The sequence below is a fragment of the Marmota marmota genome, unplaced genomic scaffold (assembly GCF_001458135.2).
Source record: "Marmota marmota marmota unplaced genomic scaffold, marMar, whole genome shotgun sequence".
Classification (NCBI taxonomy): Eukaryota; Metazoa; Chordata; class Mammalia; order Rodentia; family Sciuridae; genus Marmota; species Marmota marmota.
Genome location: NW_025999991.1, coordinates 11,265,015 through 11,292,491, shown reverse-complemented (window position 1 = coordinate 11,292,491; position 27,477 = coordinate 11,265,015). Strand labels below are relative to the sequence as shown.

Sequence of the window (27,477 nt, the reverse complement as noted above, 5' to 3'; positions counted from 1 at the left end):
TACTTTTTTTTTTGACATTTGAAGGCTCTGTGATCTTTTTTAAAATTGTGCCAAATCTATGAAAAATAAATCTGTATATAAATGGAAACTACAATCCAAGCCTGGGTTGAAGGTCAAGTCTATGTGGGGGTGGGCGTAAAACTGCTGGATCATATAGAAATTATATTTCACTTTTTGAGGGGCTGGCAAAGTGTTTTTCACAGTAGCTGTACTAGTCACGTTCCACTAGCAAGGCAAAGAGTTCCTATTTCCCAGCACCCTGAAGGAAGCTGGTCAACTCCTTCTCCTCTCACTGGGCGGGGCCTGAGAGCTCCCCTGCTCCCCCTCCTGGGTGGGGCTCAGAATCTCCCTCCTTCTGAGTGATGCACCCCCAACTCTTCTCTTCTTAGGCATCTCTGTCTGGCTGTCTGCTTCCAGTGTTGCGCACTGTGTTTAGCTGGCTGTCATTGTTTTCATTACCATGGTGATTATGAGGTGGTATCCAGGTGGCTTTGCCATCTTGAATACATTGTCTCCCAATCCATAAACATGCAATCTCTTTCTATTTACTTAAGCAGTATTCTGTAGTTGTCAGTATTTCACCTCCTTGGGTTTGCGTCTAAGTATTTTTTTTTTAAAGAGAGAGAGAGAGAATTTTTTAAATTTTTTTTTCAGTTTTCGGTGGACACAACATCCTTATTTTATTTTTATGTGGTGCTGAGGATGGAACCCAGCGCCCCGCACATGCCAGGCGATCGCATTACCGCTTGAGCCACATCCCCAGCCCTTCTAAGTATTCTTCATCAATAATTATCACCAACCAGCCAGGCTGGTGACCTGAGCTGGGTTCACAGAGCTGGCAGCACCAATAACCTAAGAAAACGGCAGAAGGAGCATCTAACACCTAGAAATACCTTAAGGAATCCGGGGTGGCTCTCAACCTTAAGGGTCCGTTGGAAAGAGAGAGAGAGGGGGGTGGGGAGCATGCCTGAGACCCTTTTTATTGAGGAGAAAGACACTTGAGAAAGTTCCACCCAAAGGAGGCGAGGGATTGGGTTTAGGGGGCTGTAGCCCAGTCTCACTGGGTGATGTCCACTCCCAGACCTTCATCCCCCTGCCGAGAGGAGATGAAATCCACCTGTTTCCATGCGCAGTGGGAACCAGGCTCACACCTCTGTTGCTCAAGGTTAAGGGTCTGTGCTCATTCCTATGTGGCAGCTTCCAAAAAATAATAATATTAGAAATAGAATTGTGTCCAGAAGAGGTGGCACACCCCTGTAGTCCCTGCCATTCAGGAGCATCAAGTGGGCAGTTTTCAACTTAGTGTGATCCTATCTCAGAATAGAAAGTATTGAGGGTGTAACTCATTTGTACAACAACTTGGGCTCCACCCCCGGTACTCAAAAAAATTGTTTATTTCTTTATACAGTAATCATGCACTCTCTAATTGCTAAATTTGTTTATTAGCTCTAACAGATTTGTGTGAATTCTCTGTGATTTTCTGTATGTAGAATCAACTGAAAACAGAGATAGTTTGCTTCTTCATTTCCAATTCAGATGCTGTTTATTTCTATATTTTGCTTAATAATGGAGTTGGGGAAGCTCTATACCAATACAACTGGTGTCCCTTGAAGACAGATACACAAGAAGATCATGGTGTGAAGATGAAGGAGTGAAGTAGAGCAAGCCAAGGAGCTCCAGAGGTTGTGGGGAACTATTAGAGGCTAGAAAGACAGACAGATTCTCTGCAGAGCCAAAACCCTGCAAGGACTTTGACCTTGGCATTCTGGCTCCAGAACTCTTCAGGCTGTCTCCAAGTGCCCGGTTTGTAGCACTCCCTTACTGCAACCCCAGGAAGCTGACGCTCCGCTTGGTGGGTGGTGTGGGTCTGTGGCTGTCTCAGTGGTGACGCTGTTCCTCTCAGGTGGTGCTGACCTCATGGAATGCATTAGCAAGGGCTCCCTCCTCTGGTGTTGTTGGAATAGTTTGGTGAGATTCATGCTGTGTCTTCTCAAACTGTTTTATAGACTTCATCAGAGAAGCCATCTGGTTCTGGGCTTTTCTTCTGGGGGAAGTTTTTGATAAGTGATTCAATCTCTACTTGCTATGGATTCTGTTGAGATTTTCTCTCAAACCAGTATTGATAATTTGTGTGATTCCCAGAGTTGTGAATTTCTAAATCATCTCATGTGTTAGAATACAACTGTTCATAACAGTCTCCTCAAATGTTTTTGACTTCTGTCAGGTCAGTAGTAGTGTCCCTTCTTTGATTTCTGATTTCAGTTTGTGCACCTCCTTTTCTTTTTTCTTAGTTGGTCTAGGTAAAGACTTGTCAATTGTGTTGATCTTTTCAAAAAACTCAATTTTGTTTTTGTGGATTCTACTGTTTTCCTACCCTCAATTCCATTTATTTTTGCTTAATCTTTATTACCTCCTTGCTTCTTTTGGCCTGGGGATTAGTTTGCTCTTTTCTTTCTGGTTTATAAGATGTAAAATTAAGTTGTTCATGACAGCTTCCTTCTTTTTTAATATAGCACTTACCCATATAAGTTTCCTTCCAAGTACTACCTTCACTATGTCCCATAAGTTTTGGCATGCTGTAGTTTTGTCTTCAGTTATTCCAAAATATATTCAAGGTTGCTTAGTGATTTCTTCTGGAACCACTGTTTTCTTTAAAAGTGTGTTGTTTAATTTCCATTTGTTTATGAATTTCCTGTTTTCTTGTTTTATTCACTTCTAGTTTCATTCTATTCTGATCGGAAGAAATATTTTATATGATTTCAATTTTTTAACACTCACTGAAGACTGTCTTATAACTTGCCATGTGATCCATCCTTGGATATGACCACCAACAAGAAACTCCATCAACTATACCTCTTGACCAGCAACTCCACCAATCCCTGGGAAAGGGTACATATTATTCTCAGAGCTACCACATTACAACATCCAAATTTTCCACTTCTTAATAAAAATTAACAAAGTACATAAAGAAACAGAAAATTATTGTCCATTTAGAGAAGAAAATATGAAATTAACAATAAACATTTCTGAGAAAACCAAGACATTGGACTTATTAGACCAAGACTGTAAAATACTTGTATTAAATGTGCAGAAGGAAACCATGGCAACTAAGAGAATTATTAATGAACTGAAAAGATTATTGATACAGAGACAGAGACTTTAAACAGAACGAAATTTTAAAAAGCACTCTGAAGCTGAAACCTACAACAGCTAAATGAAATATTCACTAAGAGGCCCAACATCAGATTAGAGCAGACAAACAAAATGATCCACACATTTGACTACATCACAATTGAAATTACCTAGTCTGAAGAGCAGAAATTAAAAAAAAAAAACTAAATAAAAATAAACAGATGGGGCTGGGGTTGTGGCTCAGCAGTACAGTGTTTGTCCAGCGCGTGCGAGGTGGTGAGTTCAATCCTTAACACCACATAAAAATAAATAAAATAAAGGTATTGTGTCCAACTGCATCTAAAAAAATATACATAAAAAAATAAACAGAGTCTAAGGAACTTACATGACACCATCAGTGTATACTATGAAGAAGAAGAAAGAAAGGCAGGAGAAAGTATTTGAAGAAATAATGACCCAAAACTTCACAAATGCAAAAAAAAAAAAAAAACATGAATCTACACATAAAAGAAACTCAAAAAACTCTGATCAGGATAAACTCAGAACCCACAATGAGATACATTACAGCCAACTTTCAAAAGCCAATAATAAGCTGGACATGTTGGCACACATCTGTAATCACAGCTACTTGGGAGCCTGAGGCAGGAAGATCACAAGTAAAGGCCAGCCTGAACAACTTTTGGGAGACCCTGTCTTGAAATAAAACAGGACTGAGAATGTAACTCAGTGGTGGAGCCCTCACCTAGCATGAACGTGGCTCTGGGTTTAACCCCAGCACCACATACACATGCAAAAAAAGCCAAAGTGAAGGCTGAAAACAGTGAGAAGAGAAGCAACTTGCAACATACGCGCAATCCTCAACAAGCTAAGAGCCTTTTCTTTGTCAGAAACCATGAAGGTCAGAGGCAATAGAATGGTATGTTTAAATTATTTCAAGGAAAAAAAAAAAACCCTGTCATGTAAGAATAAAAGAGAAGTTATAACATTGCCAGATAAACAAAGGATAAAGGAATTCATCACCAGGAGAACTTGGCTACAAGAAATGCTAAAGAGAATCCAGGGTAAAATGAGAGGAACCTGTGTAATAAATCAGAACAATACAAAGAAATAAAGATCTCCAGTAAAGGTTAAAAAGCTAGTGTTACTTTGTTATGCTGTTGGGTTATAAGTGATGTGTGTGATTTAAGAAGTAGATGCGGGTCTGGGGATGTGGCTCGAGCGGTGGCGCGCTTGCCTGGCATGCATGCGGCCCGGGTTCGATCCTCAGCACCACATACAAACAAAGATGTTGTGTCCGCCGAAAACTAAAAAATAAATATTTAAAAAAAAAAAAGAAGTAGATGCAGAAAACAGTAATTATAAATCTGTGAAAATTGGGGACACACTTACAAAGATGAAATTAGTTGCAACAATATAAAGGAACAGATTTAATGAATGCTGTTGAAGCCAAGTTTGTATCAATTCAAACTAGGTTGATATAAATTTAGGATTTAACTCTAGTCCCCATAGTAACCATTAGGAAAATAAAATATACAGAAAGGGATATAAAAAGGAAACCAAAACCTGTCAAATCCAAAAGGAGGCAATATTGGGGAAATTAAGGAACAAAAACAAAGGAAATATAGAAAACAAAAGCAAAATGGCAGAAGTTCTTATTTCTCAGTAATCACATTAAATATAAATGTAACAAATTCATCAACTAAAGGATAAAGACTGATTAGATGATTTTAAAAATTTGATCAAGCTATATGCTACTCACTTTAGACCCAAAACACAAATAGGTTGAAAGTGAAATGATGGAAAAAGACAATCCATCAAATAGCAGCCAAAAGAGCCAGCATGGTTACAGTAACATTATACATTAGACCTAAGTGGAAAGTGTTAGGAGAGAAAAACGACAGCACGTTGACACTCATTCAGCAGACGTGATAAGGGAAAACATGCAAGCACTAGACTCTGAAGCTCCAAAGCCTGTGAAACAAACACTGAGGGAGGGAGGACTCTGCACTACAGGCTTCAAGGCCTACTCTCAGCAGGGGGACTGTCCCCATAGGTCGGAAAGGAAGGAGAAGACTTCAGGGCACAGGTAGTTGAGGACTGAAGTTACACATCCATAAAAAACACTGTGAAGTCAGCAGAGGGTGGGGACACTCTGGATGTGCAAAGGCAAGGTGTCCTGGGTGAGCATGCCACACTCAAGTCCGCATTGACCGCACACAGGAGGACCTTGGGAAATGTCCATGAGCCTGTTTTCTAAACACAACCTTTTCACTTGGCCAAGACAGGACCTTCTCCAGGAATTTTCCCCTGCTGTCACCGAGGCTGCCACCCAAGACTGTGGCCCCTGGGGCTAGGCTGAGGCCTAGTCCTTCACACAGACCTGCTGGGCCCCGCACACACAGCTTCCCAGGTGGGCTCTAATGCAGAGTCACAGGTGAGGGTGCCAAATCTGGTCCTACCTGGGCTCTGGCCTAAGCGTGGGTCTGAGAGCCCTGTTAGCCATAGTGGTCCTCTTCCCTGCCCTCACAGCCCCCAAAGTGGGGCCACAGGGCCCTGGAACATGGCTCACAAGGCCCACCTGGAGTGGCAGCAGTCCTTTGTCTCTTGCTTCCCCTGTGTGTCCCCAGGCTTCAGCCAGGTGTGTTCCTGTGCATCAGTTAGTTTCCAGTTCAGCTCAGAGAGTGATCAGAGAGGCCCCTGCCTGACTGGACTGGCAAAGCCATGATCAGGATAGCAAGGCAAAGGCATTTCAAGACTTTAGACAGCAGAAATAATAGTAATCTTTTCCCATCTTAGAATGGCAAAAAGATTTTACTTATTATACAATTCAGCCTGTCCATAGCAGGTGGTTGTAGAATTGAAATTCACATCTTCTTGCTGGCCTCCCAGCCCCACCTCCATCCCAATGTCCCACAACTGTGGGATCTGGTGAGCATGTTACCTTGAGGGCATCCTTAAAGGGCACCCTATTCCAGCCACCAGCTGGGGGAAATGTCCGTGCTGCTTCTCTGGGGAGTTAAGGGGCACCTCCCGCCAGCCTCCATGGCCTCGTGTTCCCTGTGCTGCTGTAAGTCCTCCCTGAGCCCCAGGCTGCAGGGAGTGGCTACAGGTTCCCAGAGTTGTGCAGAAAAGCTTATTTGTGGATGTGCCAGGAGCCTACTCCAGGGGTCTCTGCAGAACTGTGCACAGTGGGAGAGAACTCTCAGCAAGCAGGAGAGAAAAGAGGGAAGCAAGTGACCAGAGCTCCCCGGATAGAGCCAGAACAGGGTTGCAAGTGAGCCGCTCAGTTTGGGCAATGTCCTGCACGGGAGGGGCTGGGAGTAGGCCATTCACAGTTCCTAGGGGCTGTGCCAGTGATCTGGTCAGATGTGGGGTTTTGTTTGTTTGTTTGTTTTTGTTTTGTTTTGTTTCTAGTACTGGGGATTGAACTCAGGGGCACTCAACCACGAGCCACATCCCCAGTCCTATTTTGTATTTTATTAGAGACAGGGTCTCACTTAGTTGCTAAGTGCCTCGCCGTTGCTAAGGCTGGCTTTGAACTCAGGATCCTCCTGTCTCAGTCTTCTGAGCCATTGGGATTACAGGTGTGTGCCACCATGCCCAGTCTGATGTGCTTTTTAGGATAAAGACACAAGATAGGGGAGGCATATAAGGTCCTGGAAGGAGAGCTGACTCCACAGTTTCACCCAAACCTGCTAAAAGATCCACTGAGACAGCAATTTAGGAGAGATAAATATGGAATCTTAAGGGAACCCTCCTCAAGCCATTAAGAGACAGAAACACAGTTATAAACATGCCTTGTAAAATGTCCTTATAAAATGAAGGAAATATGCAAGCCCAGGAAAACTGGCATGAAATTGTGCAGCTCCACCCTGGATCCACCTACAGCCATTCTGTAAACACTGGACTCTCAGCCCAAGGTGGGCTCTCACTCTGAAGACAGCCTGCGTTCACCCTTGAATGTGGGTCTGCCTTTCTAACTAAAGCTGCCTGTGCCTTTTTGTAGCTCATACTGAAACTCTCCTACATCACCATGCCAAGAACCGGCTGGTCCTGAGTCGAGTTCCCCTCTTCTCCGGGAACTCCTGGGACCCTGGTCCAGAGACAGCTCCTCTCCTGTGACAAACCTTCTTTTTCCTTTTTCTCAAAACCATGTCTTCCTTACTGAATTGGCCTAGGGGACAAGGACAGAGCTTTCAGTAACAAGAACACTTAACTAACAAGTCTCTCAGGCAAAGCAAGACTTGAATGAATCACATCTGTGCACTGGACACCAAGAGCCCAAGGAGCTGAACCAGTCAGTGGCAGGAGGGCCATGTGCACATCTGCTCTCCTTACCTCTTTTCTCTGTCTGCAACAGGTGTTTACCTAATGTCTGAGGTGTTGAATTGAAGAAGTCAAGTTAACTATGATTACCCTTCAGGGGAGGCTAATAAGCACATCCACGGGCTTGACTTCATTGGAGGCCTCATGCTGTGTTCGCCGGCCAGTAATGTCCAGTAGGGAGGAATCCTATTGAAACCGGAGTCTGGAGATGAGACCAGATTCCCCCAATTCTCCAGTTTCCTTCTGGATTCTTGTTTCACAAATTTTGAAGAATAAAAGCTACAGGCAATCATGGAAGGGAAGAGTAAATGAAACAGGACTTAATTAAGTGAGAAGAGAAAGAACTCCCGCCATGCGAGAGGGAGCCTGATAGCAGAAAACTCCATTTTGGTGTGCCAGCTCGAGAGCTTATAAATGGTTCTGGGCAGAGCATGGAGCAAAATCTGTTACCCAGGCATTGCAGACAGCACCAAGGCTACTACCTTCTCATGCTCCATCTGGGTTCACCCCTGTTGGATATGGAAAAAGACAAACCCAAAATAACACGGCCTGGGGAGAAGGAACGAGGGACTCACTGTCTTTTCCACTGACAAGACAAGCCCTTGGGGAGGAGATATCCATCAAGTCTGAAATGACAGTTTCTGGGAAGAGGCCAAGGCATTGATCCCACCCTAAATCTGATCCCACACTGTCCGTCAGGCCCAGTAAAGAGAAATCCCAGCTCCTGATCATTGACCCCACACCATCCATCTGGCCCAGGAAAGATAACCCAAACTGACATGTTCATCTGCTAGTATAACATAGAGAAGCCTTTTTACTGCCTCCCCTTGGCCAGTGGCCATTTCCACCAGGAAAATGGGTCCATCAGAGGCATCACTCCATTCCCAAATAAAAACTGTGCTGAGATGATGTTTAAGCTTTGCATCCAGCCTGGTCCTTTTGCACTAACAACCCCCACCTTCCATTTTCGTAACAAATGGAACAAGAGATTTGGCTGGAGGTGTTCTCAAAGGTGAGCCTCAAGGCCTTTTATACTTGATATATAGGCCCTGGTAGTGCTCACAGCATGTCTGTGGGTTAGCCTCTAGGTGAGGTTCCAGAATTTGAACAAGACCTGTTGGTGGGACCCATCACGTCTGATTGCTGATCATTCACTAGTCTTAATCACTATTCCCTCCTCTCCTTAGAAATGCCTATAATTTGCCCCAACTAAACAATGAATGGTAGAGTTTAGAAAGTTTGTGTTGATGTATTCTATAAGTACCTTTCTTATGGCAGACACACATCGATGATGTGCTGATGAGTAGGAAGAAGAGAGCTGCAGTCACAGGCAGTGTGGTCCCAGCCAGCATGGAAGTGGCAATAAGAGATGGACAGGACTGAACTGTACATCTCAGTCAACCACCCTTCTCTCCGAGGGACTGCTGAGGCAGACTGGAAGACTTGTGTTCAGACCAGGAACCCAGCTGGTCTCCTACTATCGAATGCTGCACTTAGAAATCTCATTCTCCCAGACACTGAGAGGTGAAGAAAACTGAAAATATCCCTGAGCAGGGAGCTGGAAGAGACAGGTCAGCTGTGGTTTATTTCTCCCCTCCCTACTAGGCTGCATCTAAGGTTCCTAAAATCCTAGAAGACCCTAATCCATTCCTGCTTGAGCCCTTAGGTATCTGGAGCCCCAAGACACATTTATTTGTTTTGTTTGGAAGAGTACTCTGCTCATATTCTCTCACAGGGACATGTTCCTTCATGGGGACAATCCCTGAGTCACACACCTACACTTTGTGTGTGGGGAGGGACAGGGGCCTGAGGTTAAGATTAGTTTCCTTGGAATACAGAAGCAGGATGCTAGTTGGCAGAACACCCAGGAGCACAGAAGATTTTGTGGATTAGGGAAAGTTCTTTCCTGTGTTCCTGATGGAAACCTGGGTACAGGCTGGGTGGTTTTGGCAAATGCTATTGTTGCAGAAGAGACCTGCCCACAGAGCCTGCAATACAGTGATGTCCCCCCACCCCAGGGGATTCTTGTGCTTTTGCTTGAGAGGATTCCAGGCAAGTCAGAAGACTTAGTAAAGGAACAACATAATTTATTAGAAGGAATAGGAAAGAGGAAAGGAATAGGGAAAGAGAGGGTCCTCAGAGAGGAGAATAGGGTGCCCCTTCTGCCTTCAGAATCTATTGGGGCCCAGGAATATTGCCAGAGAACCTGCCCAGATCCACCTCTTGACATCTGACTGACAGGAAATTATATCAGATTTCCAAGTCCCCACTGGGCATGGTAAAAATCCAAAGCAATGGGCTCAGGTTGTAGCTCAGTGGTAGAGCGCTTGCCGAGCATGTGTGAGACCCTGAGTTCCATCTGCAGCACCACATAAAACTAAACAAAATAAAGGTACTGTTCCATCTACAACTAAAAATATATATTTAAAAAATCCAAAGCAATTCTGGGTCACTTTGACCAGTGATAATGGGTTCTAATTGGAACTTGTTCTAACAGATTTTATGGCTAGGGGTAATTATCCTTATCTCCCCGAGTCCTGGGATCTGGTCTATGTATGTAAGTGTCAAAAAAGCACACCCAAGTTTTCAGGGTAACTTTTGTTCTTATCAGCCTGAATTTCTCCTGCAGATAAGAGGTTATTTACTGAGAAATGTAATGTATCCTATCAACTTAAGTCAGGCAGGGCTGCAAGTAAACTGCTTTAAAAATAAAGTATGTGGGGCAGGGATTGGCTCAATGGTAGAGCACTTGCCTAGCATGTGTGAGGCACTGGATTCGATTCTCAGCACCACATACCAATAAATAAATAAAATTTTAAAAATAAAATAAAGTATGTGTCAGCACAGTGGGTTCAGTTTACAGAATTATCCCCTTACTCTTAAGTCCCACCGTGAAAAAAGGTTCCACAAAGGAGGGGGCAAGTGCCCTTCTCTCCGTCTCTCTTACTTTTTAAAATATTTATTTTTTGGTGTAGAAGGACACAACACAATGCCTTTATTTTTATGTGGTGCTGAGGATTGAACCTGGGTCCCGCCTGTGCTAAGCGAGCGCTCTACCGCTGAGCCACAATCCCAGCCCCTCTCTCTTTTTAATGTTTGTATTTTAGTTGTAGTTGAACACAATACCTTTGTTTTATTTATTTATTGCTGAGAGCCATAGCCAAGTTGGACGCATGGCATTTTGGGGTTGAAATTGTTCAGAAAGGTGACCCTGCTCAGGGATTAGGGTGGCTCCAGGTTTAGGGTGGATCCTGCTGGATTAGGGTGGCTCCAGGTTTAGGGCGGATCCTGCTGCCTCAGGTGCCCACTCCTTGAGTTCCCATTGAGTTCTCGCGGGGGTTCTGAGAGAATTGGTACGCAGAGGGAGTAATTTTCCCCAGAACGTGCTTGTAGAGTGCCGGTGAGAGTTCGGGAATAAAGAGTTGCTGTTTGAATCTACGAGGCGGTGTGGTGGCTCAGTTATTTTGTGCCCAGCCAGACTGCGGCAATTTATTTTTATGTAGTGCTGAGGATTGAACCCAGGGCCTACACTCTACCACTGAGCCACATCTCCCAGCCCCCAAGCACCCTTCTCTTAATGCACTGCTCAGGACTGAAAATCCTTCCAGTACCCTCTAACCCCAGTGAACGGCCATTTGAAGAGATGGAAAGGGCCCGAAAATGGAAAAGGCTTAGCTTTCTAAGTTCTTTCCCCAGCACCAGAGGGTCAGGTCAGCGCCTCTGCGGAATGTGATAGTTGGGTTCCATGAGCTTGCAGCCTCGGTGTGGGGGTGTGGGGCTGCGGACCTGCCAGGAGAGACCTGCCAGGAGAGCACCGCTCGCCGCGGGCAGGGCCCGGCAACCACACGGGAAAGGTCACTGCGTCCTGACCAAGCCCAGACCTGCTGTCCTGGGGTAGCTCCTCACCTGGGCGAACCTCTCTCCGCACGCGCCCAGCTAGGAGCGCACCCGCTGAAAGTGGTCCTGGGAAGGGTTGGAGCCACACCTCTCAACCGCTTCTCACCCCTCCTCTGGTGCCTGGGTCACACGAGGGTTGGGTCCCAGAGCCCTAGACCAGCGCCCAGGCCACCAGGCTGAGTCACGGACTGAGCTTCCATACCCTGCAGCCCTGCTGGGTCTCTGCTGGCTCTGCAGAAGCTTGTCTCCCTTCAGCCTCGCAGCTGGGGTAGGAAAGCCTACATTCCCCACCCCGGTCCTCAGCCCTCCACGGGCCAGATGTCACCCAGTACCCACAGCAACCCAGAAGCCTCGCTTTTTCCAAGATCTTAAGAGAAAACACTTCCAGCTGCTGCACAGTCGACCCTTACCCTGGCCCATTTCCACCTGCGCGCCGGCCTGAGGCTCACACAGGTGCGGGACACGGTAGGTGTCAGGATGAGTACCCATGCGGGCTTACTTGCAGGTTGGGGCTTGGAGCGAGGCCCTCCAGGCCCAGCCAGAGCAGCTGCAGCTGGTCCAGAGGTCGCATTTGGCATGGAACCACTCCAGGCTGCCCCTCGGGTGCTCAGAGAGTGGGTGCCTGGTGAAGGCATTCCTGCCCCTGCTGTCTGACAGGATCACAGCGTGGAGGATGCTGCGGCAGGGCAGCACCATCTGGAAACTGGAACCATTAGGAATGCTAAGTGTTTTGTTTATGATACTCATGATATGGATAACAGGGCATACGACAATCAATAATAAAAGTACCCATTGCCTAAGATTGCAGGAAAATTCCCAGAAGGAGACTAAGGATACAGTTGAGATATGCTATGAGGTGCATTTCAATGTCTCTCAGGATACAAACAATAGTGTTATTCTTCAAGCTTAAACAAGAAATATTTATCCCCTGGTTAACAATTTACACTAGCCCCCCCAATCCTATCCTAAAGCCACAACCTGTACAATTGCCTAACTACAGAAAAACAATTGCTGTGCCAACAATACAAGGATCACCGTATGTAGCTTATGGTATTCCCTCTAGGACAAGAGGCTAATAAAAATACATTCCCCAACCAATAGACCCTCCTTTGCTTTACGCAGAAACTTATGATGAAAATGGAAAAACACAGTTAATATAAATGACAAATGAGTTGAGGTGTAAAGCCTGCCCTTTAGTTAAAGATTACAAAGACATAAGAATTGGTGTGATTTGACCAAGGATCAAGGAAGTTCTTTAAGAAAGCAGTTGAATAGGTCATATGAAAAAATGAAATTACCTTGAAAATTAAAATAGAAAAATGTAAAATTAACATATTTTAGAGGCACTTCAGAGTAGTAGGCTTTTTAATAACAGACTTTCACTACTTTAAGTGTGTTTTACTAGGATTTTAGTTTAGAAGAAAACTTACCAATAATCATAAGTATGCTTTAAAGTTAAAGGTTAATGAAATAATTATAGGTATGCTTTTAAGTTAGAAGTGAATAATAGGTCAAGAGTCATGTAGTCTAGTTGTGTCGCCTAGCACCTAGTGATTGAGGAGAAAACGTAAAAGCTTAATTATGATTGACTAAAGTTACAGAAAAATATTTTGAACAATGTACTCAATATCTCAGGTAATCAATGTATGTCAGAAAAGATTGTAATTCTTGAAAATTATGTAAATCAAAAAAGTTTCGGGCTTTGAAGCTATCCATTAACTACCTAAAAAAAACACCTGTAAAAAAGGTATAAAAATAAAGGTCCCAGAGGCAGAGAGATGTCTTCTGGAGGTTGCTCGTAACTTGCAACCTGTCATCTTGACTCCTCTTCTTTCACCGATGCCACTCCTCCTTCAGGACCCCCCGGACCCTCACTCCTCTTGCCAGGGTTGGACCTCGGCAGGCGCCAGCCTGGCTCCCATAGGGATCTGGAGCTGAAGCTTGGTGCTCAGGCGAGGACCCAGGTGGGCATCTCCTGAGATCTCAAAAGCCACTAAGATACTTCCTCTCAGCAATGAATGGCCGGGGCAGGAATAAGTCTCTTCAGATCTGGCAGACAGTGGGCAGCCAGGGGACCATACCAAAATGTCCTGCCCCTCATTCTGAGTTGCATCGGGACCTGCACCACCAACTACACCGTACTCGAGGCTGGCTCTAAGTATAAAAACCTCCACAGCTCATAAAGCTGAACGGAACTAAGGTTGTGGAAACACATTAGTTTCTTGTTTAAAATAAAGCAATATGGCAGATGGTGTTCTCTTTCCTGAGTGTCGGGGAACTGGATGGCACCTGAAGTCCCATAGACATGTGCTCAAAACTGGCAGGTCTGACCGTCTTTGGATGGCTGGCAGATTTTTGACTTTGGGAACTGGGAAGACTTTGGTTCTTTGTAGGCCGGGGTTTGACTAGGCTGGGGAATACCTAGAGGCTGGTAGAGCTTACTTCTGGGTGTGTCTGTGAGGGTGTCTCCAGAGGTTGGCTGAGAGGAAAGCCGTGCTGGGTCCACCCAATTACAAAAAGGCAGAGGAGGCAAGTCTCCCCCTGCCATGCACAGCACCCTTGGAGCTGGGACACCTTTCTCTGACCCTCAGAGCTCCAGGTCTCCAGCCTTTAGTCTCTTGGGATCTGCACATTTTGCATGACTGTTCTCCTGTGCTCTGGAGAACAATGACCAGCAGGAAACCAGTGTTGTACTGGGAGGGAACAGCAAAAGGAAGAGGCCTTGTGTTACTCAGCCTTTCCTCATTATGCCCAAATACCAGATATATACAACTTGAAGAAGGAAAAGAACCCATGGTAGACTGCTCTAGGCCTGTGGTGAGGCAGAACATCACCCTGAAGGGCAGTGGAGGAGGAAAGCTGCTTCGGAAACCGGCGGCTGGGAAGGGGGAGACGGGAGGAGAGATCCTTTCCAAGAGCACACTCCAGCAACCTGCTTCTTCCACTACTGTCCCCACCTGCCCACAGGTTCCATCTCCTTCCACAGTCCATTCCAATTATTTTTTCAAAAATATATATGTTTTTTAGTTGTAGGTGGTGCTGAGGATTGAACCCAGTGCCTCACTCATGCTAGGCGAGCGCTCTACCTCTGAGTCACAACCCTAGCCCCCATTCCAATTATAATCCATGAAATGGATTAACCCACTGATGAATTTAGAGCCCCCATGTTACAATCACATCCAAAAGCTCCACCTCTGGACACTGCTGTGTTGGGGACCAAGCCGTCAACACTTGTCTTTGGAAGGCACTCCAGATCCGATTCATAACAGGTGTCTTTTCCCAAATGGTCAATTTAAATGCCCAATTCACAATCTGATGGTTCTGAACCCGGAAAGCCAGAAAAAAAATCAAAGCAGATTGCTAGGGACATTCTTCAGTCTTCCTCGGATTTCTGGACCCTTTTTTTCTTTTTTTTGGTATGGGGGAATTGAACCCAGAGATGCTCTAAAACTGAGCTACATCCCCAGCCTCTTTTATTTTTGAGACAGTATCTTGCTAAATTGCCCTGGCTGCCCTGAATTTGCAACAACTCTCCGGCCTCAGCCTCTCAGAATCACTGGGATTATAGGGGCATGACACAAATTTTCTAATAATTATTAGCTAAGTGATCCATTTCTTGGTATGTACAGTTCTAAAACTACAGTTTTAATATTCTAGAAAATACAGAGAAATCTAATGTACTATGGACTTTGGGGATACTAACTTGTCAATTTGGGCTCATGGATTGTGATGCAGGACATAAAATAGTGGGGAAGGACAGGGCATCTACGGGAGATCTCTATCTTCCTCTCAATTCTGCTGTGAACCTAACACTGCCATTAAAAATTTTATTAAAAAAAAAAAAAGTGCCAAACTGTGCATCTTGTAAATTCTTTTGTGTGATTTAGTTGAAACAGGCACTATTAATACATACTAAAGATTGCCCGTCTTTTAAAAACGAAGTCTTGCACGTTATTTTGTTTTCCTACATTTTATTATGCAGTATGAGGAATAACGTATACCCTTTAGATAAAAAGCTCTGTTGGGGGCTAGGGATACAGTTCAGTTGGTTGGTAGAGTGCTTGCCTTGCATGCATGAAGCCCTGGGTTTGATCCTCAGCACTGCATATAAACAAACAAATAAAATAAAAGATCCATCAACAACTAAAAAATATTTTTTAAAAAAACTGCAGCCTTGGGCTGGGATTGTGGCTCAGTGGTATTGCGCTCGCCTAGCACAGGTGGGGCCCGGGTTCGATCCTCAACACCACATAAAAATAAAGGTATTGTGTTGTTCCCATCTACACCTAAAAAATACATATTTAAAAAAAAAAAAAAACTGCAGCCAAATGATCAACGATTGAAATGAAAAATTTACTAAATGTGCTAAACAATAGATTTGATCAGAGATGAAGGAAATAGCACTCTGGTGGAGGTACTGGTGATTGAACTGGGTGCTGTACTTCTGAGCTACACTCTCAGGCCTTTTTATTTTAAGACAGGGTCTCACTAAGTTGCTCAGGCTGTCTTGGAACTTGTGATCCTCCTGCCTTAGTCTCCCTAGTGCTGGGGTTACAGGTGTGGCTACCGTGCCCAGCAAAATCATTTACACCATTAATTCACCACATGTATAGTGGAAAGGACAAGAAAGAGGGAAAGACGTTAAAGAAACAATGGGATAACACTTCATGCCTGGTACGGTGGTTCACCTCCATGTATAGCCATACAGTGTTCAAACTGACTTCATTTGGAAATGTGGTCCTCATGGGTGTGATTAAAGACTTCAAAATGAGATCGTCCTGCAAAATCATGGAATTTGCAGGGAAATGGATGGCATTAGAGCAGATTATGCTAAGTGAAGCTAGCCAATCCCTAAAAAACAAATGCCAAATGTATTCTTTGATATAAGGAGAGCAACTAAAAACAGAGCAGGGAAGAAGAGCATGAGAAAAAGATTAACATTAAACAGGGACGAGAGGTGGGAGGGAAAGGGAGAGAGAAAGGAAATTGCATGGAAATGGAAGGAGACCCTCACTGTTACACAAAATTATATATAAGAGGATGTGAGGGGAAAGGGAAAAAAAAAAATCAAGGGAGAGAAATGAATTACGGTAGATAGGGTAGAGAGAGAAGATGGGAGGGGATGGGAGGGGGATAGTAGAGGACAGGAAAGATAGCAGAATACAACAGTCACTAGTATGGCAATATGTAAAAACGTGGATGTGTAACCGATGTGATTCTGCAATCTGTATACAGGATAAAAATGGGAGTTCATAACCCACTTGAATCAAATGTATGAAAGATGATATGTCAAGAGCTTTGTAATATTTTGAACAACCAATAAAAAAAATAAAAATAAATAAAAAAATAATACAACAAAAATGCAAAAAAAATAAATAAATAAAAAATAAAACAAAATGAGATCGTCCTGGATTTAGAGTGGGTCCTGAACCCTGCCACACGTGCTTTTTTTTTGTTTGTTTTAAGTTGTCCATGGATCTTTATTTATTTATATGTGGTGCTGAGGATCAAACCCAGTGCCTCACACATGATAGGCAAGTGCTCTACCACTGAGCCACAATCTCAGCACCACACGTGTCTTTAAAGGAGACACAAAACTGCACCTGAGGATAGAGCACAGTCCAGCAGTGCCTGGAACCATAAGCATTGAAGAGGCAGAGGGGTCTGGGAAGAAGCACGGCTGTGGGGCACCTGCATCTGGACTCTGCCTCCAGAACAGCAAGTTTCTGTTGCTCTCAGATACTGATTTTGTGATTTGTTAGCGCAATCAGAGGAAACTGAAGCAATGGCTAAACTGGAAACTGCAAGATTCTGAACACATTACCACATCCCAGGGCACAGCCTCAGAACACACTAACACAGAAAGAGGCTCAGCTCCAGAACACAGTAGCATTGTAGAGTACAGAGAGTATAACTTCTGAGTGAACAGGAAGCCTGAGTGCATGTTGGTTAGATAACTGAGTAAAATCAATGTGGCAATTTATCAGGACTGGGGGGAAGTGACTTTACACTGGGGAGGCTGGCAGACATCACCTTCATGGGCCACTAATATGATGGTGTCAACAGCCGGCATCCCATGGCAGAGAAGCTGTTGCCACCAAAGACACAAGTGCAGCCTGACTCTGACCTGAGAAGTATCAGGCAGACCAAGTTGAGGGGCTGTCCACAGGTAAGGGGCTATACCCTCAGAGTCCTGTCAGCTTAAGGATGCAGGGATAGGTTTCAGAGCAGGGAGAGGGCAAGGGCACAGGGTAAGAGCATCACCAGGGCAGGAGACAATCCTCAGGGGCTGAGACTAGAGAACACCAGGTTCAATTCCTATCTGCCAGTGTCACAGGCAGTTCCTAATGGTAGCTGCTGGCTGCTACTGGTTATGACTAGTAATTGATGACTGTTACTAGTTACTGTGGGGAGCTGCAGGTTGTCACTGTGGTGCATTCCTTCACTCAGGGGAGGAAACACACACACAAACAATTTGGGCCAGTTCAACACATGTTCCTAGCTGAGGCTCAGCAAGGTAACTCTGCATTCTCATTTTAGCTCATATTGCAAAAAAGCATATTTTCAACAATCTAAGCACCGCGTTCAGCACATTTTTGCATCTTCTGTTGGTGATTTTGCTGTTCAAAATGAACCAAAACATAATTTACAAGGTGGAGCACATGTGTTTTCTCTTTTGACAAAGAGTAAAACAAGTCTTCACCTTACATCTGATGAAAGAAATTAAGTACAACAGATAAGCTGTCTGGAAACTTGTCCAGAGTCACAGGTTCCCTGGAAAGCAAAGACCAGGCCTGCTGGACACTCAGACAGGTTTTAGAAAGAGCATCAGCTGGTGGCTGGGGCTGGGGCTCGGCAGTAGAGCGCTCACCTAGCACTTGCGAGGCCCTGGGTTTGATCCTCAGCACCACATAAAAATAAATAAGAAAAATAAAGGTACTGTGTCCAACTACACCTAAAAAACAAATATTTAAAAAAAAAAAAAAAAAAACAAAGAAAGAGCACCAGGTGGACAGAGGTGCTGAGATGGAAAGCGTCAGCACCTCAGGGCTGGCTGGAATTCAGGTACGGCAGGAGTCACCAAGAGCCCTCCAAACTCACCTACACATGCTTCCTGCTCATTGCTTTAACCAGCAGGTGGAAATGATAGCTTAAAGCACAGCCAGAGAATAGAGCACAGCCAGGAAGGGAGCACAGCCAGAGGATGCGGCACTGGGCAGCAGCGCTTGCTGGGCAGGTCTGCAGAGGTGGACCTGCAGGCTCTGACCCTAGCCTTTGCACTGCTACATCCAGCTCTGTGGTTGGCTGTGCCTGCACCAGTGTTTGAGATATAATCTCTTTGTCTTCACGTTTGTACAGGACTCACTGGGAAGATAATCATGTATTTTTTTGATCACACGGTATTGGAGAAAACAAATGACTTTTGTGTAGGACACTGTGTTTAGATACATGGAAAAGTTATCACAAGCCAAACAGCAGGAAATGGACACCACCACCCAAAGCTTCAGCTCCATGGACTGTCTGAAGAGCAGAACATGCGCCTCTCAAGCACTGGCTCCTATCCCACAGGCGTGGTTAGGCAGCCTAAAGCCTAACCCTGCCCCTGCCCTGTTCTGCCACAGGGGCCCTGCTCTGCCCCTTCGTCCCCAGGGTCTGCCCCCCACTCCTGCTCTGCTTCATGGGTCTGACATTCACACCCTAGAGTGTAGTCCTTGTCCTCATCCTCATCCTCATCCTCACCCAGCAGGAAACTCCTGGGGGAGCTGTCCTTGTCCTGGCAGGACAGGGTCTTCCTCCTCCTCCTCCTCACCAGCTGTGTGGGCTCAGCCCCCTGCTCTTGCCCCCGCAACGCCAGGCTCAGGAGTCCTCTCTCCTTCCTCCGTTTGTACTCCATTATTTGCTTGCTGAGTGCCTCATGATCGATCCCACACAGACTTGAGCATGAAGCAGGTCCTGGGGCATCATGTGGTGATAGGGCATCAGGGTCCCTGAAGGAGAAGAGGAACCTTCATACCAAGCATAAGCCACGCCATGACCACAGTCATCAGTATAAAATGCCACTGGGGGCATGTCCTACACCTGCCCACATATGCACCTCCTGGACAAGGATGTGGAAGGGATTTCTGGATTTCAGAACCAGTGGCCAGCATAGTCCTGATGCCACTTGGTACCATCATGAATACATTAAGCACGGCAGGAACAGCAGGCCGTTGAACAGAATCACAGGTGGGCCTACAGGTGCAGTAACTCAGGTCAGTGACACACCAAACGACAAAACCTGACTGCAGTCACATCACCCTCTTACCCGTCAACACTAAACCCTGGAGGCTCTCTGGCTTGCCTCTTCCCCATGCTGGCTCCCTGATGGTCAGGATGTGCAGGCTGTGGTGACATGGAGCCGTGGCACTAGCTCCTGCAGGCTGGTTCAACCCAGACTTACTGCTGGGCCCTGCAGTCGCTGAAGCACCAAAAATGCAGATGCTGCTCCTATCTAGGCCAGCCCCTCCACAAACACCCCTGTTCCCAGGCTTGTGACCAGACTGTGTTGTTCCTCAGAGGTGTACCTGCACCTCCACCAGCCATGCAAATCCACTTTCCTGCACCCTTCCTCTAAGGATGATAGGCTCATCAGTAATGATCACTGCATCCTCAGCCTCCCCCAGCCGGCCCCACCCACAGCACAGCAGGGTAGCATCTGAGAGCTACGACAAGGCCTGGCATACTGCATGCACCCAGTTAAAGTGCACTAAGCCAGGGCTGAGGTCGTAGCTCTGTGGCAGAGCACTTGCCTAGCACATGTGAGGCACAGGTTGGATCCTCAGCACCACATAAAAATAAATAAATAAGGGGGGCTGGTATTGTGACTCAGTGGTAGAGCGCTTGTCCAGCATGTGTGAGGCATTGGGTTCAATTTTCAGCACCACATATAAATAAATAAATAAAATAAAGGTCCATTGATAACTAAAAAACCCCCAATTTAAATAAGTAAATCAGATGAAAGTAAAAAAAATGCACATAATATTTTAAAAATGTTTAAAAGTGCACTGAGCCAACAAGGAAGCCAAGACAATGCGGCCATCTCCCCAGTGGACGAAGCCTCACAGACGCCACAGGCCTCACCATGTGCCTGCAGACCACTGCCTGTGGATGCCTGGGCCCCAGGGCCAAGTACCAAGGGGCAACATGGGCTAGTGGGACACAGATCACACAGCCACTACAAAAACACTAATCCTGTGCCTGGTAATCGGCCCCAGGGAATGGAAACACATCCCCACACATCACCTGGGATCATCTCCTATGGGGTGGTCTCCTTCATCTGGAGGTCCAAACTCAGCCACTGCCAGTAAACCATCAATCTGAAAAGGAGCACCACAGTGGTAGGTCACTACCCACCCTTCCCCCTCCCCCCATCCCACCCCTTTACCGTCTCCCCCTCCCCCACACAGGAAGCACTGGATCTGTGGGCCAAGCCTAAAGTCCACACAGGCAGCCTTGGTCCACACCTCCCATCCTCATAAGCAGTCAAAGGCCACACTTTCAATCCACACTGGGAAGGGGGCAGAAACACCTGCTGTCCTCAGGCATAAGGCCAACCATGGGCCTCCTGGGTGGACTTCATCTGCCCTTTTGTAGATCTCTCTGCTCTGGGGTTGTGCGACAGCCTGAGCTTGCAGCTGCCTTGGTGCTATTCTAACATGGCACCTCTCTCTGACAATGAACTGAGGCTTATGTGAAACTTACAAACGTTGGAAACCCATTAAACAACGATTAAAGAACTAATATTTACTAGTGTCTACTGTAGTTTCATAAAATGCTTCCCTGTGGCCACGTAATTTGTGTGCTTTAGGGGAGAAAAAGCCTCTGGCAAGGCAAGACAGCAGGTGCTAGGAAGGCTGCAGTCAAGCTGCAGAGGCAGGAGCTCTGCAGGGCAAGGAATCTGAGCAGGAACACAGCAGCAGCAACCAGGAGGCAGGCTGCTGTCCACACAGGACATCACCCACACACCCTGCTGGACTCGGCCCTGGCTGTTCCAGTGGCCCATCTGGGATCTGCACTTCCATCCTCTAGTGGCAGTGGCCCACTTCAGGCACAGCTGTGCCTTCCCTCCTCCAGAGATGTGTCGGAAGGAACCTGTGGAACCTGCCTCCCCAGAGACTACAGGAGCTACAGGTGAGAAGTTTAGCTTGGGGCTGCATGGCCAGTTGCCCTGGTGGCCTCAGCACTCGCACAGTTGAGCTCTCTGCCCCAGTGCCTTGTAAGGACTACTGTCCCTGCTGCTTCTTCTAACTGGGGACATTCCTCCACTGTCAGGGTCACTACCTGCACAATGTTTCCTATGTTATCTGTGTCATGAGTAACAAAAGACACACACGTCAAACTAGATCCTTTCCTTCTGTGAAGCTAAATCCTCTCTGGTTGTCCAGTGGATGACAGTTATCCAGGAAAAACACTACACTTGTTATCTGCTGATTCTTGGTAGACTTTTAAAAAGTTATAACATACTTTAACCTCCAGTTTCAATCTTTGTAACAAAACTCCTCTAAAGCAAAGAAAATGGTGGTTAAATACTTAGGTCAGAAAGTGAATTCTACAACCTCAGGTTAGGTGGGGAGGCGGTGAGATGCGAGGCAAGCACACAGGGCAGCTCTGGCCACCTTAAGTTCATACACTGAGAAACAGCACTCTGGGTCACTGGTCAGAGTTCCATTGATGAGCAAAGACTTAGAACCAGAAAAGGGGTTACACTGTGGTTGCCACTGCAAACAGGGTTAAGGGCCTTCCTTAAAAAACTCCTTCGCAGAGTTTTTAAAACATTATCTATTGAGTATTTAAAAATTAACAAATTTAAAATCCTATTCATATAAGTTTATATCATAAAAGGGCAATTATTTATAAGCCTCACCTCTGCCAGAGCTGCGTTTTTTCTGTCTTGAATGAACACTATTGGCGGCACATTCCTCAGGGTCTGCTGGGACATCAACAGGTGTCTAAGGAGAGGAGAGATGTGAGACTCTGGGCTCCACCTGGACACCTAGTGGAGAGGGTAGGTGCTCAACACAAGCTATGTGGGAATCCCAAATATGAAAATTAGACCAGCACACAGGGTAGATGGGGCAGGGCAGGGAGCCCAGGACTTGAAGGCTAGCCTGGACAGGGTAGCAAGACAATCTCAAGGGAAAAAAACACAGATGAAAAAGTTTCTGTACTGAGCTGCCTATTACAAAAGGGTGCAGAATGCACTATAACCAATTCCTCCAACACATCTGAGAGCCAATGAACACCAATTCGAACACAGAATCTTCTGTGGCCCTGGGCACCAGGGTCTGGGCCCTGGCAGCCTGTCCTGCACTCAGTGGACAATCCCTGGCATGGCTCCACCCTCATGTCCTAGATGCTGGAGAAAAATGGTCTCTGTGTGGCTCTGTCATGAGATACAAACATGTGCCAAGCTAGGTGTGGCACACACGTCCAACTCAGCAGCAGCACAGAATCCAAGACACCAACCAGCAAGGGCCTCTGCAGCTGACAACACAGCAGTCTCTGGCACGACAACAGAGAGATCTGCCTACATAGCTTGTAGCCTTGTACACTGGTCACCTGCATAGCAAGTGACCCAGAGTTTCAGAACACTGATGCATTCTCTCAGAACCAACTGGAGCACCTGGAAGCCATGAGCTCAGTGGTGGATGCTGATTTTTATAAGTTTGATTTTCAATTGAAAGGCTTATTGCTGTGGTGGATACAGCCAGCTATTTACCCTCAAGTAGCAGGCTTGCCTCACTCTTCTTTGAAACAATATTCGCCACACACCTACCTCGAACAGCTGGGACAGGGGGCCCAACCACAGGGGTGTCACAGACTGCACTTGAAGCGTGTCCTGCTTATTCATTTGCAATGTTTCAGGGCACGTGGCATGTCTCACTGTGAGCATCACCACAGTGCTGACAAGGTGCCTCCAGGGACAGAGGTGGAAACATCCCTGTGTCACAAGAACCATCTTAGCCTCACCACCTCCCTGAAAAATACTACACCTGTTATCTGCTGATTCTTGGTAGACTTTTAAAGTCATACTTTAACCTCCAGGAAAACACCTCCAGGGTCCTACACAACTGAGCTGAAAGTCAACTACATCACATCCTATGGAAAAAATGTGAACTATACTCTAAATTCAAGAAAATTAACCCAGAATTTTCCTTCAAAGCAGAACTCCTTCATGAGTGAAACCTACAAGTACAACAGCCTGGCGACCTGGGTGCCAGCGGAAAGCAAGAAACAGGGGCATCACCTCATGTGCGCCGCACTCCTCTGCAGGGTGGCCTCTGTGCTCTTGTTCTGGTCCGCCGAGAGGCTCACCTTCCAATAGACGCGGCAGGCTGAGAAGTCTGGAGTCAGCGAGACCTAGAAACCAACCACAGGCACACTCTGTTTACAGGCTTCCTCAGACAACCTTCCCGGGATGAAAACCACAGCTCCCTTTAGCCTCCTGCCCAAGAGCAGTGTCCGTGCCCCACAGAGGCCAGCACTGCTGCTACAGAGTACTCGTGGCAGGCAGGAACCCAACGCCCCTTCCCCAGGACTGTCCGCAGCTGGAGCCCTGCACCGGCCTCACAGCCTCTCCTAAGATGCAGACTGGAAACACAGAACTGCCCCTTCTCCTCATGGCTCACATCCTCTGAGGGATCAGAGGACCCTCCTGTCTTTATGCCAAGCAAAGGCAGGTGTCTTAACCACACCTCAGAGCCTCCTCAGGCCTTCTTCCAGGGTCAGACAGCATGCAGGTGCTGCGGGGTCATGGGTCCCACCCCTGGGTGGCAGCCTGGCTGCCTCTGTGCCCAGCACAGGAACCCCTTGTCTCTAGCACTCCCCACGACTCTGCAGCCCCAAACCAAGGCCACGGGGTGCAGAGCTCAGCTGGGAGAGCTGAACTCCGTCTTCTCTCCTCTGGCCTGCCCTCTACCTTGGAGAGCTCCACATTCAGGTTGTAGACCTCCTGGCTCACTTCAGGGGTGCTTAACAAGTCTGTCAGCGCTTTATGGAGGAGGCCGTTCAGGGCCCGCAGGCGCACATGGTCTTCCTTCCTGGTCCTCTTTGAGGTTCTCTTCAGGAGCAAGTCCAATTTGGAAGGCCTATAAGTCTCCATTAAGAAGAAGAACACGGCCCAAGGGCAGGTTACACCTGTCACCCATCACCAACTTGGGTTGGGGAAGAGTGCCATCAACGTAAGACAGACAATAGTCACCTCGGTTACCTCAGCTCTAAGGTAAAGTATGTCTGTTGTTCCCAAGATCAAAACTGCTGCCAGTTTTATTTTTTAAAAAATTTTTTGAGGTATAATTTGCATACCATAAAAACTCACTGTTAAAAAGTAAACACAATATATTTTTAGTATACACAATGTATTTTTTCTAGTTTGAACCATTTATCATATGAACTTTTGTGGTTCACATACACTAAAAATTTGATGAACACTAAATAATTAAATAACAGGACATTCTAGAAAATGTCAGCCATAGTCAATTTTTATCTGAAACGGTTAAATCCATGCTAGCAGCCCCACACACACAGACACTACCCTCCAGGGCAGATTTGGACAGCCAGTCAGGCAAGAGCTGTGCCAACTGTGAATCTCACCCACCACGACGACGAGGGGGCTGCTTGACACTCACCCAGTAAACCCCAGGGAAGGACCTTCATACCAGAACTTCTTCCTGCAAGGAGAAAGCAAAAGCCACATTGGAAAGTGCCAGCAAATCACAAGAGTTGCGTAACCTACCTTAAGAGGGTTCATACCTCAATGGCATGGGGCCCCAAAATGTAGGCAGTTAATGAACAGCATTGTTGTGGAGGCAAGGCAGAAAACAGTTTTAATTCAACTTCATAATTTTGACTTTCAAATTTGCCTACAGTCCTAAGGGTAGAGAAAGAGGACCTTAAAATATCTCCCAAGATGTACATAAACACCACGCCCAGTTGACCAAGTGGTTCCCATGGAGGGCCAGGTTGAGGGTACTGGTACTGCTATGCCATATGCTAAGGCTAGACAATCATAATGGCCAGGGAGACCCCACTGCTCACTTTTAAAGAGGGAGTTACAGGTGAGCAAGGCACAGGGGCTACATGATCTATGTGGTGGTGAGCTGGAGCTGGAAGCAGATGATTATACACAAAGACGTTTATGGGTAAGCATCTATGTAAGGGAGCCGTAAGCACAGACTTTTTACTTCACAAATGGAAAGGCCCCAACAACAGACACCCCAGTGGAGCATGTACACCAGGCACCCAACCCATGGTGCCACTTTACCAGGACCAGGAGTCCTCAGAGAAAGGGTTGATTCTAGGATTGTGGCACAAGAACAGGATATGTAAGATGAACCTGGCACACCTTGTAGCACTGGAAAGTAAGGATATGCTAAATAGGCACACAGAACCCCACACGATTGGGGTGTCAATGGTACAGAGACACTGAGAGGGCTCCTAACGGCCACAGTTGGAATAATGAGAGCAAAGTAAAGTCATAGTGGATTATAATCCACAAATCCACACTGATGTGAGTGAATTAACAAATGGAGGAGAAGATATGCATCTCCCACACAGAATCCCAAATAGTTTCTGAGCACAATTCTCTCCTCCTTAGGCAGCGACTTCACATACTGACTTCTTCCCAAAAAGGACAGTATGGAAAGTGGAGGAAGAGTCACTGCTCAGGGTAGACACCTGACAAACACCCAGCCAGGTGATCAGCACCTGTGTGGACCACACACACCCTTGATGTGACAAAATCGCCTCTGCAGGCTCCTCTCCAAACTCCACAGCCCACACACAACCATGAGGAAACACCAAAAAAAACCCAATAGAGGGCACACTACTACTAGTCTAACAGTACTCCTCAAACAGTACTTTGCAATTTTTCTGGAAACGTAAAACTATCTTTAAAGTAGTTTATTGAACAAAACAAGTGATGCAGGCCTGTGATCCCAGCCATGCCAAAAGCTGAGACACGTTTGAGGTCAGACGGGGCATATTAAATAAAACCCTGTCTAAAATGAAGAATAAACAGAACCAAAAAACATACCCACCAACAGTAAAAACTAAAGTGGGGTGAAGATAAAAATGTCTTACATGGGGGCTGGGATTTTGGCTCAGTGGCAGAGCGCTTGTCTAGCATGTGTGAGGCATGGGGTTCAATTCTTAGCACCACATGTAAGTGAATGAATAAAATAAAGGTCCATCAACATCTAAAAAAAAAAAATTAAAAATGACTGACTGTACTCATCTTAACATTAAGAAAACTAATTGAGGGCTGGGAATATAGCTCAGTTGGTAGGGTGCTTGCCTCGCATGCACAAGGCCATGGGTCCCAGCATCACACAAAAAAACAACTAATTAACAAGACAAAGGCCACAAAGAAAAGGCAGTGTTAATAACCCCCGTAGCCACCCGCGGTCCCCGGAGGACACACGTTTGTCCCCCATGAACCTGTCACCCGCCGTGGACCTCGCCCCCGCAGCCTCAGCACCGCGCATACCTGGTTTTCGAAGCAAATTTCTTGAGCAAGTTCTTGCTGCCACAGGAGACGGCAGAGCCGTGCAGGCTCCGCGTGCGGGCGCGGTGGAGTGCAGCCTCACCGCAGCCCCGCCGCAACAGCACCCAGGCGCCGGGGCAGCACAGACCGCGGGCGGCAGCCCACATGTCCGGGAGGACTCTGCCAGCACCAGCGGGCGCCGGATCCGACACCGAGGCTGGACGACAGACGCAGGCCGGCGCAAGGTTGGAGCGGAGCGACGTGATGCGGACGTGGGGCGGGGCGACGGGACGCGGGGGCGGGGCGACGGGACGCGGGGGCGGGGCGACGGGACGTGGGGCGGGGCGACGGGACGTGGGGCGGGGCGACGGGACGTGGGGCGGGGCGACGGGGGCAGGATGGTGGGTGGGGCGATGACGTACAGTTGTCATTGGCCTGGAGGCGGGTGGGCGGGGAGAGAGAGGGCGGCCCCGCCTACACATTTGCGCGCTGGAAAGCAGTGGGAGCTCAGAATTCTGACTGCTGGGTGCTATAGGAAAAGCAAGTGACCCTGAAATTTCAAATACTGAAAAGATTTCAGTGGTTTTCACCGTGTTTGA

The 27,477-nt window shown here is 46.6% G+C and overlaps 1 protein-coding gene across 3 annotated transcripts; it reads right to left on the bottom strand.

The window, feature by feature from the left end:
• Positions 1–677: 677 nt before the first annotated feature.
• Rbfa (ribosome binding factor A) lies at positions 678–27,191 on the bottom strand. Of its 3 annotated transcripts, none has more exons than XM_048806699.1 (8): positions 26,882–27,191; positions 25,023–25,064; positions 24,314–24,482; positions 23,642–23,754; positions 22,259–22,343; positions 20,638–20,711; positions 19,096–19,343; positions 678–2,879 (listed from the first exon to the last, which is right to left on the bottom strand). In XM_048806699.1, exons 1-8 carry the CDS (start codon positions 27,043–27,045, stop codon positions 2,848–2,850), a joined length of 927 nt encoding a protein of 308 aa, XP_048662656.1. In that variant the 5' UTR covers positions 27,046–27,191; the 3' UTR covers positions 678–2,847. The 3 variants fall into 3 exon arrangements, with proteins under 3 accessions (XP_048662656.1, XP_048662655.1, XP_015355099.1); XM_048806698.1 differs by lacking the exon at positions 678–2,879 and adding an exon at positions 15,310–15,456; XM_015499613.2 differs by lacking the exon at positions 678–2,879 and having other exon boundaries at positions 18,718–19,343.
• Between the last annotated feature and the right edge of the window lie 286 nt (positions 27,192–27,477).

Excerpts from the sequence above, each read along its gene's own strand:
- Rbfa (XM_015499613.2), bottom strand. The coding sequence starts at position 27,045 with ATGTGGGCTGCCGCCCGCGGTCTGTGCTGCCCCGGCGCCTGGGTGCTG. Across the intron at positions 22,344-23,641 it reads AGGAGTGCGGCGCACATGAG|ACACCTGTTGATGTCCCAGC; the intron begins GTGATGCCCCTG and ends TCCTCTCCTTAG. Across the intron at positions 19,344-20,637 it reads CCCATAGGAGATGATCCCAG|GGACCCTGATGCCCTATCAC; the intron begins GTGATGTGTGGG and ends CTTCTCCTTCAG.